General features: G+C 31.4%; 1 protein-coding gene across 1 annotated transcript; it reads right to left on the reverse strand.

The window, feature by feature from the left end:
- Positions 1–9,493: 9,493 nt before the first annotated feature.
- LOC104878131 (uncharacterized) lies at positions 9,494–11,824 on the reverse strand. Its single transcript, XM_010647915.1, has one exon. It carries the CDS (start codon positions 11,822–11,824, stop codon positions 9,494–9,496), a length of 2,331 nt encoding a protein of 776 aa, XP_010646217.1.
- Positions 11,825–15,042: the final 3,218 nt, after the last annotated feature.

The following is a 15,042-nucleotide window of genomic DNA, read 5'->3' on the forward strand; positions in this document are numbered from 1 at the left end:
CAAACTAAAAAAAAATCAACTTACCTTCCCATTGTTACATGTGTGAATCTCTTCTCCATTATGGTGCATTGAAACTGACAGCCACTTTTCTTAAGTCCAACGTGCGACTACTACCACCATCTTATGGTGTGTCCTATGTATATCTTTTCAACTATGTATGGCAGCCTTTATGTGGTTGTGTGTGGAGAATTCTCTCCAATGGAGTCCCATGATGCTGCTTGTTGTGGGATGCCGCCCAAACTGTGGTGTGTCCGCCTCTTCTGTGCGTGCCTATTGCAACCATGATTGGTGGACTCCAATTTCTTCAATGGTGTGTTGTGATGCTTCCTGAATTGATAGTCCATTTCCTTGGTGTGTGATGCTAAGAGGAATATCTAATGATGCGAATTGTGTTTGTGAGGGTGGCTGTGAAGAAACTTGAATTCGCGTGTAAGAGAAGGCCCCTCTTATAGTGCGTGATTGACTCTCTCAAGAAGTCTCATGATCTATTGTCTTCCTTTTCAGGCTATTGCGTGTCGGTGCTTCTCCATGGAGAATGACGTCTATATGAGGACTTATGCAACCCCTCCCATAGTGGACTATGTGTAGGCTTTATCTTTCCGAGTTGCCCCTGGCTATTGTTCTTGAAGAGGATATATACTTCTCCCCAAAGCCCAATGGATAAGTTGTCCTCGAGATTTTTATTGTTGCTACCCCCCATTCTTCTCCAAAACGTAGCAATCCCTCCTTCCAAAAAATGCTTAACCTTCCTTATCTCAGCTCTTGAAATTCCACCAAAAAATACTCAAAATCCTCCATAATGTGAACCCAACTCCTTCCCAAAACATGCTCCAAAAGTCCTCCCTTTGACCATCCATCGAAAAAGCATACCGAATTTTTTTCCCCAAAATAAGCTTGATTTTTCTTTCCAAAATATTGGTCCATAGTTCCAAAAAAAAATATCGTAAATATCTTCCTTCAATATGGATAGGGTACTCAGAATCCCATGCAAAACAAACAAAAAAAGAGTAAGGGTTAGAATAAATAAAAATCACAAAATTGAAAATTTAAAATATTAAAATTATGCAATTAAAAAAATTAAAAGTCAATCACATGCAATTTTGAGAAGAACAGAATATTATTTCATTCAACTTAAAGAGACTTAAAATCATTAATCACAAACAATGTCTTAAAATAAATAAATAAACAAACAAGTAAATAAATAAATAAATAATAAAAAGAATCGAGAACATGCAATCGCGCAAGAATTACCTAAAAGGTGACCTAAGTGTGCTTAAGGTGGGGCCTAGTTGTTTGTCTAGTTGTGCCTAAATGAGCCTAGGTGAATCTAAGTAGGCTAGAGGAACCTAAGTGGGCTAGGTGGGCCTAGGTGTCCCTAGGTGGGCATAGATGAACCAAAACGGGACTATGTGAACTAGAGTGGGACTAGGTGAACCTAAACGGGCATAGGTTAATCTAAATGAGTTAAGGTGAACTTAAGTGGGCCTAAGGGAGCCTTGGCAGGCATAAGGTGGTGCCTAATGGATCAGGTGTGCCAAAATGGACCTAGGTGAGCTTGAAAGGTGTCTAAGTGACCTAAGATAATAAGAAAAGTGTCTAAGTGACCTAAAAGTGTACCTAAATGAGCTATTATAAAAAGAAAAAAAGAAAATCCTACATCTAACTCGAGGTTGCCAAGGATCATAATGAGAGGCTAAATCCCTCAACTAGAGTCTTCAAGGTGGCTTAAAAAGGTAAGTTATATGAGTACCAATAAGCCACAAAGGAACTGTTATGGAGTACTGAGAGAGCACTAAGGAATGTGGTAAGGGGACAAAATTGAGGGTCTATAATAATATAAACAGAACAACCAAACTAATAATATTTGAAAAATAAACTAAGGCGGTGTTTTTTTTTTTGGCTTTTTGCTGAAAGCAATTTAGTTTTAGAATTTAGATTGTTTGTTTTTCTACTTTTTCATGAATTATTATAAACTTTTTACTAAATATAAAAAGCCAAAATATGTAGCTTTTTCTAAATAGAAAAAATAACATATTAGTTTTTTCTTTTTTTACTTTTTAATACTTAATAGAAATAAAATACCACAAAAACAAACAACCTAATATTTAACACTATTAAGCATTAAGGTTCTATTTAGAATTAAGTAAAAAAACAAACACCACCTAAATATATGATCAATTGAACAACTAAACTAATGATTTTTAAAAACAAAACTAAGCATGAAATAAAAAGAATAACCAAACTAATGATTTTTTAAAAGAAACTAAACTAAGCAAAATAAGAAAGCAATCAAACTAATAATTTTCTTAAAACTAAACTAAACATGAGATTAACAGAATGACAAAACTAATGATTTTTAAAAGAATTAAACCAAGCATAACATTAACAAAGCAAAAAAAACTAGTAATGTTTAAAAACCACACTGAACATGATATCAACAAAATAACCAAACTAGCAATTTTTAAAAGAACTAACCTAAACATGATATCAACAAATAAACAAAACTAATAATTTCTAAAAATTTAACTAACCACAAGATTAACAGAATAACCAAACTAATGATTTTTAAGAGAATTAAACCAAACATAATATCAACAAAGCAACCAAACTAATAATTTTTTAAACCTAAACTAAATATGAGATCAATTGAATAACTAAACTTAATGATTTTTAAAAGAAATTAAACATAATATCAACAAAGCAACAAAACTAATAAATGTTACAACTAGCCCAAACATGAGATCAACAAAATAACAAAACTAATGATTTTTTATAAAAAAAAAAAAAAAAAACAAACTAAAATAAGCATAATATCAATAAACAAACCAAACAAATAAGTTTAACCATGAGATCAAAAGAATAACCAAACTAATGATTTTTAATAATAACTAAACCAAGCATAGTATCGTCAAAGCAACCAAACTAATATTTTCAAAAACTAAACTAAACATGAGATTAACGGAATAACCAAACTAATTATTTTGACAAGAAACTAAACTAAGCATGATTTCAATAGAGCAACAAAACTAATAATTTTTCAAAACTAAACTAAATATGAAATCAATTGAATAACTAAACAAATGACTTATTAAAGAAACTAAACTAAGTATAATATCAACAAGACAACCAAATTAATAATTTTTAAAACCAAAACTAAATATGAGATTAACTAAATCACTAAAATAAGATTTGTTCTTTTTTTTTAAAAAAAAAAAACTGAACTAGCCATGACATCAACAAAGGAACCGAACTTGTAATTTTTAAAAACTAAACAAAACATGAGATCAACCAAATAACTAAACTAATGCGTTTTAACGGAAACTAAATTGTGCATTATATCAACAAAGCAACCAAACTAATAATTTTTCAAAATTAAAGTAAGTATGAGATCAAAAGAATAACCAAACTAATGATTTTTAAAAGAAACTAAACTAAGCATAGTTTAACAAATCAATCATACTAATAACTTCTAAAAACTAAACTAAACATAAGATCAACGGACTAATTGAACTAATAATTTTTAAAAGAAACTAAATTAAGTATAATATCATGAAAGCAATCAAACTAATAATGTTTAAAAACCCAACTAAGTGTGAGATTAACAGAGTAACCAAACTAAGGATTTTTAAAATAATTATATCAAGCATAACATGAACAAAGTAACAAAACTAATAATTTTATAAAAACTAAACTAAACATGAGATTAATGGAATAACCAAACTAATGATTTTTAAAAGAAACTAAACTCAGCATAATATCAATAAAGAAGCAAAGCTAATCATTTTTACAAACTAAATAAAGCATGAGATAAAAAGAATAGCCACACTAATGATTTTAAAAAGAAATTAAACTAAGTATAATAAAGCAACTAAACTAAAATAATTTTTTTAAACTAAACTAAATATGAGATTAACAGAATAACCAAACTAATACTTTTTAATAGAATTAAACCAAGAATAACATTAACAAAGTAACCAAACTAATCATTTTAAAAAACTAAACTAAACATTGGATTAACAGAATAACCAAATTAATGATTTTGGAAAGAAACTAAACTAAGCATGATTTCAACAAAGAAACCAAACTAATAATTTCTAAAAATTAAACTAAGCATGAGATGAACAAAATAACCAAACGAATGATTTTTAAAAGAATTAAACCAAGCATAATATCAACAGAGCAACAAAACTAATAATTTTTGAAACCTAAACTAAATATGAGATCAACTGAATAACTAAACTAATAATTTTTAAAAGAAACTAAACCAAGCATAACATCAAGAAAGTAACAAAACTAATAATTTTTGAAAACTAGACTAAAAATGAAATCAACAAAATAAACAAACTAATGATTTTTTTTATATATATATATATAAAAATAAGCATAATATAAACAAAGAAACCAAACTAATATTTTTTTCAAAACTAAACTAAGCATGAGATCAAAAGAATAACCAAACTAATGACTTTAAAAAGAAACAAAACTAAGTATAACATAAAAAAAGGAATCAAAATAATAATTTTTAAAAACTAAACTAAAACATTATTTTAACGGAAAAACCAAACTAATGATGTTTAAAAGAAACTAAACTAAGTATAATATCAACAATGCAATATAACTATTAATTTTTATACACTCAACTAAGCATGGGATCAAAAGAGTAATCAAACTATGATTTTTAAAAGAAACTAAACAAAGTATAGCATCAACAAAGCAACCAAACTAATAATGTTTTAAAAACTAAACTAAACATTGTTTCAACAGAATAACCAAACTAATGATGTTTAAAAGAAACTAAAGTAACTATAATATCAACAAAACAACCAAACTAATAATTTGTGTAAACTAAACTAAGCATGAGATCAAAAGAGTAACAAAACTAATGATTTTTAAAAAACTAAACAAAGTCCAGCATCAACAAAGCAACCAAACTAATAATTTTTTTAAAAAAAAACTAAACTAAACATTGTTTCAATGGAATAACCAAACTAATTGATGAGGACATGACTAACAAGTGGAATGCAGATCCTATTCAAGTTCCAATTGGTTCGGTTACAAGGGCTCAAGCTAAAAAAGTTCAAGAAAACTCTCAATGGACTGGTTCACAATATTTGGGTTAAGGTGAATTCATGGAGGCCCAAGGAAGATGCTCTACATGTTCCACAAGGTTGGATTTTCATGATTCAAGTTTTGGAATAATCTAGATGAATCCATCAAGGAGAATAGGTCACAAATTGCGTGGATTGAATAGAGTTTTCTAAATTGGCGATTTCCCAATTTTTGACTCATCAAGGAGATTGGCTAGCGCAATCTAAACCAATCTTTTAAGATTGCTAAATTACTTTTCTTATTTATTATTATATTTTAATTTTTGAATTTTATGGGGAAATAATAAATTAGAAATTCCCTTGTTTTCTTTTTTACTTTGGGGTAGGCATGATTTTAGGAAATAATGGATTCAATTTTTAGAATCCAGCACGAGATATTTTAGTTTCCCATTTCTAGCTATTTGCAAAATCTAGGCAAAATATTTGGGGATTTTCTAACTGCCAAATTTGTGGACCTCTTTGTATTTAAATAATCATCAACTTATTGAAAAATAATACAAATTTCATTCATAATTTTGTGAGAGAAAATTCTCTTTAGTCTTTTAGAACTCTTTGAACTTATCGGAAAGATTTACCAAGCTAATATCAATCAATCCTTCAATAATTGATTGTGGCGGTCTTCATTATACCAAGGTTCTTGCTTCCATATAAGCAATGGGTCGCGGTTTCATACAAATCTGTTTCTAGACGATCTTGGAGCCATTCTTAATCCACAAGTTTCTCAATTTTGTGGTGTGGATCGTATCACTATTAATGTTTAAAAGAAACTAAACTAAGTATAATATCAACAAAGCAACCAAACTAATAATTTTTATAAACTAAACTAAGCATGAGATCAAAAGAATTACCAAGCTCATATCAACAAAGCAATCGAATTAATAATTTTTAAAAACTAAACCAAACATGAGATCAACATAATTAATGTGTTTTAAAGGAAACTAAATTGTGCATTATATAAAAAAAGGAACCAAACCAATAATTTTCAAAACTAAACTAAGCTTGAGATCAAAAGAATAACCAAACTAATTATTTTTTATAGAAACTAAACTAAGCATAGTATCAACAAATCAACCATACTAATAACTTTTAAGAACTAAATTAAACATGAGATCAACATACTAACTAAACTAATGATTTTTAAAAGAAACTAAATTAAGTGTGAGATTAACAGAGTAACCAAATTGATGATTTTTGAAAGAATTATACCAAGCATAACATCAATAAAGCAACCAAACTAATAATTTTTTGAAAACTAAACTAAACATAAGATTAATGGAATAACCAAACTAATGATTTTTAAAAGACACTAAACTCAACATAATATCAACAAATGACCAAAACTAATATTTTTTAAAACCTAAATTAAGCATGAGATAAAAAGAATAGAAAAACTAATGATTTTTCAAAGAAACTAATCTAAGTATAATATCAACAAAACAATTAAACTAATAATTTTTTAAAACTAAACTAAACATGAGATTAATAGAATACTCAAACTAATGATTTTTAAGAGAGTTAAACCAAGCATAACATCAACAAAGCAACCAAACTAATAACTTTTAAAAATTAAACTAAATATTATTTCAACGGAATAACCAAACTAATGATTTTGAAAAGAAACTAAACTAAGCATGATTTCAACAAAGAAACCAAACTAATAATTTCTAAAAATTAAACTCAGCACGAGATTAATAGAATAACCAAACAAATGATTCATAAAAGAATTAAACCAAGTATAATATCAATAGAGCAACAAAACTAATAATTTTTTAAACCTCAACTAAATATAAGATAAACTGAAAAACTAAACAAAACATAATGACTTTTAAAGGAAACTAAACTAAGCATGATATCAACGAACCAATCATACTAATAATTTTTAAAAACTAGACTAAACATGAGATCAACAGAATAACCAAACTAATGACTTTTTCTTTCTTTCTTTTTTTTTTTTTTTAAAAAAAAAAAACTAAACTAAGCATAATATAACAAAGAAACCAAACTAATAATTTTTCAAAACTAAATTAAGCATGAGATAAAAAAATAACCATGCTAATCATTTTTAAAATAAACTAAACTAAGCACAATATCAACAAAGCACCCAAATTAATAATTTTTTACAAACTAAACTAAACATGAGATTAATGGAATAACCACATAACTAATGATTTTTAAAAGAAACTATGCTAAGTATAATATCAACAAAGCAACCAAACTAATAATTTTTATAAACTAAACTAAGCATGAGATGAAAGGAATAACCAAACTAATGTTTTTTTAAAAAAAAAAAACAAAACAAAAACAAAAACTAAAGTAAGCATAATATCAACAAAGAAACCAAAGTAATAATTTTTCAAAACTAAACTAAACATGAGATTAACTGACTTTTTAAAAGAAACTAAACTTAGTATAATATCATGAAAGTAAGCAAACTAATAATGTTTAAAAACTAAACTAAGTGTGAGATTAATTGAGTAATCATACTAATGATTTTTAAAAGAATTATACCAAGCATAACCAAGGTTTAAAATATCAGTAAATACGAATATATCGCTACTTGAAATTTACAGATATATTGAAAATATCGGAGAAATATCGATGGATATTTTGACAAAAATATCGATAGAAGAGAAATAGTTCAAAATTCATGAAAATGTTTAGAAAACTTAAAAAAAAGAAGATAAAATTAGTAAAAATGCACATATTACAGTTATTTTGTAAGTGTAATTAACATAAATACGATTATAGATAATATTTATCAAATTTTTATTAAAAAAATTAGCTTAAATTCCTTTAATATATTTTATATTCATTTATTTTAAAAATTAAAAATACTTTTATTAAAACTGTTTTATTACATTTCAAATAAAAATTTAAATTGATTTATATAAAATATTTTATTTGAGATTTAATTTCTAAAATTTTATTATAAATATGTGGTGACAACTTTTTTTATTAACATTAATTGGTTTAAATAATTAAAATTATTAATAATTTATCTTATCAAATTAATTTTAATTTATAAAATATTCGGACTTCATTAATTTTTTTATATTGTAGCAATTTTTTAGTAAAATTATATTTTTAAAATTTAAAATATAAAATTAAAAGAATAAATAAAAAAATTAAAAGTGAAGTGATAGTAATTTTTTAAAATAGGATTAATGAGATAAATATGAAAAGTAGTTAAAAATAAAAGGATAATATAAAATAAAATGATAATATAAATTTAAAATAAAAGATAAATTAAAAATGATTAATTAAAATATATATATATATATATATATATATATATATATATATATATAATTTTAAAAAAAATCAAACAATTAGTGATTTTTTGTGCTCTCCCCCGCTTGTTGCCGCACGTCGCCCCACACTCGATTTTTAAAAGAAACTAAACAAAACATAATATGAACAAAACAACCAAACTAATAATTTTTTAGAAACTAAACTAAATATGAGATCAACAAAATAACAAAACTAATGATTTTTAATAGAATTAAACTAAGCAAAATATCAACAAAGCAACCAAACTAATAATTTTCAAAAACTAAACTAAATATGAGATCAACGGAATAACTCAACTAATGATTTTTAATAGAAACTAAACTAAAGGTGATATCCACAAAGCAACCAAACTAATAAAGTAAAACTAAACTATGCACGATAAACAAATAATCTAACCAATGATTTTTAAGATAATTAAACCAAACAAATTGACAGAGCTACCAAACTAATAATTTTTCAAAACTAAACTAAATATGAGATGAATTGAATAACTAAAACTAAGCATAATATCAGCAAAGCAACCAAACTAATAATTCTTAAAACCAAAACTAAAAACGAGATTAACTAATCAACTAAATAACTAAACTAATGATTTAAAAAAAAAAATTGAACAAACCATGACATCAACAAAGCAACCAAACTAATAATTTTTAAACACTAAACAAAACATGAGATCAACATAATAACTAAACTAATGTGTTTTGAAGAAAACTAAATTGTACATTATATCAACAAAGCAACAAAACTTATAATTTTTCAAAACTAAACTAAGCATAAGATCAAAAGGATAACTAAACTAATGATTTTTAAAAGAAACTAAACGAAGCATAGTATCAGCAAATAAACCATACTAATAACTTTTAAAAATTAAACTAAATATGAGATCAACGGACTAACCGAACTAATGATTTTTAAAAGAAACTAAACTTAGTATAATATCATGAAAGCAAGAAAACGAATAATGTTTAAAAACTAAACTAAGTGTGAGAGTAATAGTACTACCAAACTAATGGTTCTTAAAAGAATTATACCAAGCACAACATCAACAAACCAACCAAACTAATAATTTTTTAAAAAGTAAACTAAACATGAGATCAAAAGATTAACCAAACTAAGCATTGTATCAACTTCCACTTGGGTCTTTCCCACTTTGTCACAGCTTCCACTTTTGTTGGATCCACTGAGATACCCTCTTGAGAAACCATATGCCCCAAAAATTGAATTTCCTGCAGCCAAAAGTCACATTTCTCCAATTTGGCATATAACTGGTTTTCTCTAAGTGTTTGAAGTGCCATATGCAAATGGTGACCGTGCTCTTCTCTACTCTTAGAATATATCAAAATATCATCCACAAAATGATCCAAATAAGGCCGATAGATACGATTCATCATGTCCATGAATGCAGCTGGAGCATTAGTTAACCCAAACGGCATGACCACAAATTCATAATGCCCATACCTTGTACGAAATGTAGTCTTTGGAATATCTGTTTCTCGTATCCTCAACTGATGATAACCAGATCTTAAATCAATCTTTGAAAAATAGCAAGCCCCACATAACTGGTCAAATAAGTCATCAATCCGAGGTAGCGGATATTTGTTTTTCACTATAACTCTGTTCAATTTTCTGTAATCCACACATAACCGCAAGGATCCATCCTTCTTCTTTACAAACAATACTGGAGCACCCCAAGGTGAGGTACTAGGCCGAATAAACCCTTTAGTTTGCAACTCCTGCAACTGAATGTTCAATTCCTTAAGTTCAACTGGAGCCATCCTATATGGAGCTATTGATATTGGATCTGTACCTGGATACAATTTAATAGAAAAATCCATCTCTCTGTGAGGAGGTAAACATGGCAATTCTTTAGGAAAAACATCAGCAAATTCACAAACCATTGGAATACAATCTATAGTTGTCATCTTTTTGCCTTCTCCCTTCAGATTAAAAAGAAAATAGTGTCTGCCATCCTTTCTTGACCACTTGTCATCCAGGTTTCGAATTAGAGGAATGAATGTAAGCCTTCTATCACCATAGAAACTCATATATGAACCAGAAGAGGTTTGGAATGTTACTTTCTTCAAATAACAATCTAACACAGCATGATGTCGGGCAAGCCAATCCATCCCCACAATTACATCAAACGATGAAATATCAAGAAGAACCAGATCCATTGTAACTTCAAGACCCCCAATATAAAGTACACAAGCATGACATACCCACTTGGTTTCCACCTTACCACCCATAGGAGTCTCAACACATAATGAACAATGTAGAGGAACAAATTCTATGTCTAGCATGGAGGCAAATGATGCAGAAATAAAAGAGTGGGTAGCTCCTGGATCAAATAAAACATGTGCCCAAGTGCTAAAACATAAGAGCATACCTTCCACCAAGGCATTTGACTCTGCATTTTGTGACCCTATTGCATAAAATCTCCCTTGTTGTGCTTGCTCTGGCTTCCCTCCAGGCTTCCCTTGTCTAAAGTTTCCTTCCCCTTGAGGTTGCCTTCCTTGAATTTGTGGGTTCATCTGCTGAAACTGTCGTTGAGATGGCTGGAATGCAAGTCGTTGAAATTTTGGGCACTCTCTCCTCAGATGTCCCACCTCACCACATTCATAACATCTCCTTGGTCCCTTAGCTGAATCTGTAGCCCCACTATACTGCTCTTGTTTTCTGGGTTGTTGTTGGGGATGAGTCATTTTCAGGCGCTTGAAATCCTGTTCTCGTTTTTCTGAACCACCAAACCTAGAATTTTTGCTTCTCAACCTTTGAGCTTCCTCCATTTCCCTTTCTATAACAAGAGCCCTTGCCACAACCTCACTGTAAGTACGAAGCATGAAAGGAGCAACCTGTGCTCTAATGTTCAATCTCAACCCCTCTTGGAATTGTTCAGCTCGCATTTGTTCATCTGCAACCACATTTGGAGCATATCTAGATAGTTGTGTAAATTTTGCTGCATATTCAGTCACTGTCATGTTCCTTTGAACCAAGTGTATAAATTCAGCTCTCTTCTGTCTTCTAACGGCCTCTGGAAAGTAATTAGATAAAAGCAGCTCCTCAAATTGCATCCAAACCATTTTAGTTACATCCTGAGTAGTCTTGATCATATCGCACCAGTTGTCTGCTTCATCCCTCAACATGAAGGAAGCTAAAGAAACTCTCCTTTCCTCAGGCACTGCCATTACATCCAGTATTTTCTTTATTTCTTTCATCCAATTCTCAGCTTCAAGAAAATTAGGGCCACCCCGAAAGCTTGGAGGATTCAATGCTTTAAATTCCCGAATCAAGCTCACATTCTGGCATTCTGAACCAGCAACTGGATGTATTACAGGTCTTCCCTCAGTTACATCACCATGAGATATTGGAGATGATCTAGTTGTCCGTTTAGGCCTTGTGGTTAATCTGTCCCTTCCTCTAGGCATTTTCTCTTAGAAAGGTATACAAGGATTATTATTATCAATACATCACCTTATAAGGGTTATTCATAAAATCAAGCACCCTTAACCAATACAATCAAACCACTTATGTCACATACAAACATTTGCAAAACAAACATGATAACAACAATATCATAGTAATGGATTCTCAATGATCAAGCACTCAAAGAGGCAACATGATCTCAATTATTATAGCTAGGCATATTCAATACAACAAGGAATGTCATCAACACAATAAAAACACAAACCTAACATCCATCCATTAACCTTTCACTTAATATCAATATATCATACACAATAAAACAATGTCACAATAATAATGACTCCAGCACACCTATTGGGCTCCCCACCTATTGTCCACAATAGGGATCTAATCCCTTATGCTTTGATACCAAGCTGTCACACCCCAATTTTTTTTTTTTTTTTATGATTATTATTATTTATTCTTCAACTAAAGAATTGATACTCAAATACAGTATAAGTGCTCTCAAAAATTTAAATGTTGAGTTCCTACTTGAATTTGTTCAAAAAGAGGATATGGAAAACCTGTTATAAAGAGTACATTCTGTAATAAACATTGTGACTATTGAGTTAACAAAATATGTTTTGTTTCGCAAAAGGAACTTGTACATCATTAATTTACATATACCAAACCCCATTGTTTACTATGGGTAGCCCATACTACAAGTGTATCTAACAAATATATACATTACATCATTCCAACAAAAGGTGTAGTCTTGATACAAAAGGCATGGCCTCAAAAGACTTTCAATATGAGCAAATAGCATCCAATCACAGTAAAGCATTGCTCAAGCATTCTTTCCTGCATAGGTCTTCTGACCTGCATCTATAGGTGGAAGGAATAGGGTGAGTTCACAACTCAGTAGGAAAGTTTATAACTATCTGTAGACCCCCATTTGGGTGTCATTTTCCACAGCCATTTTTTTGCCAAGTGTCGCAGTCCCATAGGGCCACGTGTCGCCTTGTGGTTGGTGGTCATAGAAACAGATGGTGGAATTGATGGACTAATCAGAGATTGACACCTGGCAATGAGGAATCTGCAAAAGCTGCAGGTTGTTGAGGGGTAGCAGGCCAGCTGGAGGTGGAGTGCTTTTCAGGTGGTGCTTTTCCATTTTAGAGGGAGCTGCATAGGGAAGTAGGGGAGGTTTTGCAGCTGCAGGGCAGAGGGGGTGTCGTCTGGCCGTTAGAGATATTTTTTCCGAGGGAGAAAAGAAGAGGAGATACCTGGGAGAGTGGGAGAACTAGCGAAAGGGGAGCACTGGGGAGTGGAGCCATTTTTTTTTCATTCTATAGGAGTTCTCAGGTAAGTGTACTGCAGACCTTTTGGTTCATCTTCACTATCATGGTTCTTTCTTCTGCTTTTCTTACTGTTTGGGAAGTTTGCTTGTTCGGTTATGGGTGACAGAAGTCACAAGCAAATCCTGTTAATTCATGGTTTGCTTATACACCTCCTGTGATTGTTTCATTTACTATTTTTATTTATTTCATTTTGCTTTATTTGAAGATATTGATTGCCTCTTTCTTATTTGAGTGTGCTAGTGCTCTTCCCACCTATCTAAACCCATTGAAAACGGCATCAAATGTGGTTTTTCTTGGTTCATATGTTGATTGTTTGTTTTTTTTTTTTTTTTATTTCTTCTCCTCTGTTCTGGTTCTTGTCATATCTTGTTAGTTTTTTTTATGCACTCGATCTGGGATGTGGATTGAATAATTAATTAGTTAGAGAGAATGGTCTTGATCTTGTCCTGGGCAATGGGTTTCTGCTCACTTTGCTAGCACAGTTGAACTAGCGTGCAAAGCTACAACTTCCTTTTGGTCAGACAGAGCCTACCTTTTCTGGAGTAGATTAGTGAGCAATCATCATACATGGTTTCGTATAACCATTCTTGCTCAGATGACAAGTCAAACATCCATGAAAGAGTGAAGAGTTTTCTGCAGAGAAGCCTCCTAAATGTCCCATGGACAAATCAATAGACGAGGTTCAGTTTGCGGGAGACATGCTGGTAAAGTTACAGAGCTGTCAATGCGCCAATAGATGGCTACCCTTTTAGCTTCAGCTTCTACAGCCGAAAACTGGACCATTGAATTGGGAAGCAAAGTTATGGGCCTCAGCAAGCCAATGAATATTCGGGCTGTTCTCATGGATTTGGGCCTGGGATCATAGACAGGAGCAAGTGATAAGTTCGGGCCATCAGCAACTCAGATGCACAACAAAATCATGAAGTCTCAAAGGCCATCAAAATTGTCATGCACATGTTTATATATCAAGGAAGCAGTGGCATCATAACCATACCTCTCTCCCCATTTATCATCCTTTGCTACCATGCCCATGTCACCATGCCTTAAAAATCCACTCCATTTCTCCACCACCTTCTCAATATCCACTAATCCATTTCTCTCATTATTCACTCCCCCATGATACCCATTTTCCTTCCCATCACCCTTTCTCTCACTAGCTCGTTCCATATCAATCATCCCATGCATGCACCCATTGTTTCCTACCCATTTTCCTTCCCATCACCCTTTCTCTCACTAGCTCGTTCCATATCACTCATCCCATGCATGCACCCATAGCCATCAAACCCATTGTTTCCTACCCATTTTCCTTCCCATCACCCTTTCTCTCACTAGCTCGTTCCATATCACTCATCCCATGCATGCACCCATAGCCATCACCCTTCATACCCATGCAAACCATCCATTTTCATACCCGGCTGCCCACCATACCCATGCTATGCTCATCTCCATAGGAATCCCAAAGCCACCCACCTACATGCATGGGAATCGTGCATGCATGGCCACCCCCCATGGTTGCCATTCATCAACACATACCCATGCTAACCTCCATACCCGTATCCTCCATGCCCTCATATATATCACCACCCTCCCATGCATAACTATCCTCTACTTACCCATTTTTCTTCTTCTTACCACCTTTCTCTCTCTACACCACATACCCTTCATGCACTGTTTTCTCTCTCTACACCACCACCACTACCAAACCCTCATTTTCTCACTAACTCACTCACTTTCTACCCCCTACCCGGTTATCTCTCTACACCACATACCCATTTTCCAAATACCCATCAACCCACCTTTGCATGGCCACCTTTCTTGGCCCACTTCCAAAGCCCACTAAACTTATTTTCTTGCACAATGGATTGGAGAAGCCCAAGGCCCGT

The sequence above is a fragment of the Vitis vinifera genome, chromosome 7, assembly GCF_030704535.1.
Source record: "Vitis vinifera cultivar Pinot Noir 40024 chromosome 7, ASM3070453v1".
NCBI lineage: Eukaryota > Viridiplantae > Streptophyta > Magnoliopsida > Vitales > Vitaceae > Vitis > Vitis vinifera.

What these genes read in the sequence shown, in the direction of transcription:
- LOC104878131 (XM_010647915.1), bottom strand. Translation starts at nt 11,824, where the DNA reads ATGCCTAGAGGAAGGGACAGATTAACCACAAGGCCTAAACGGACAACT.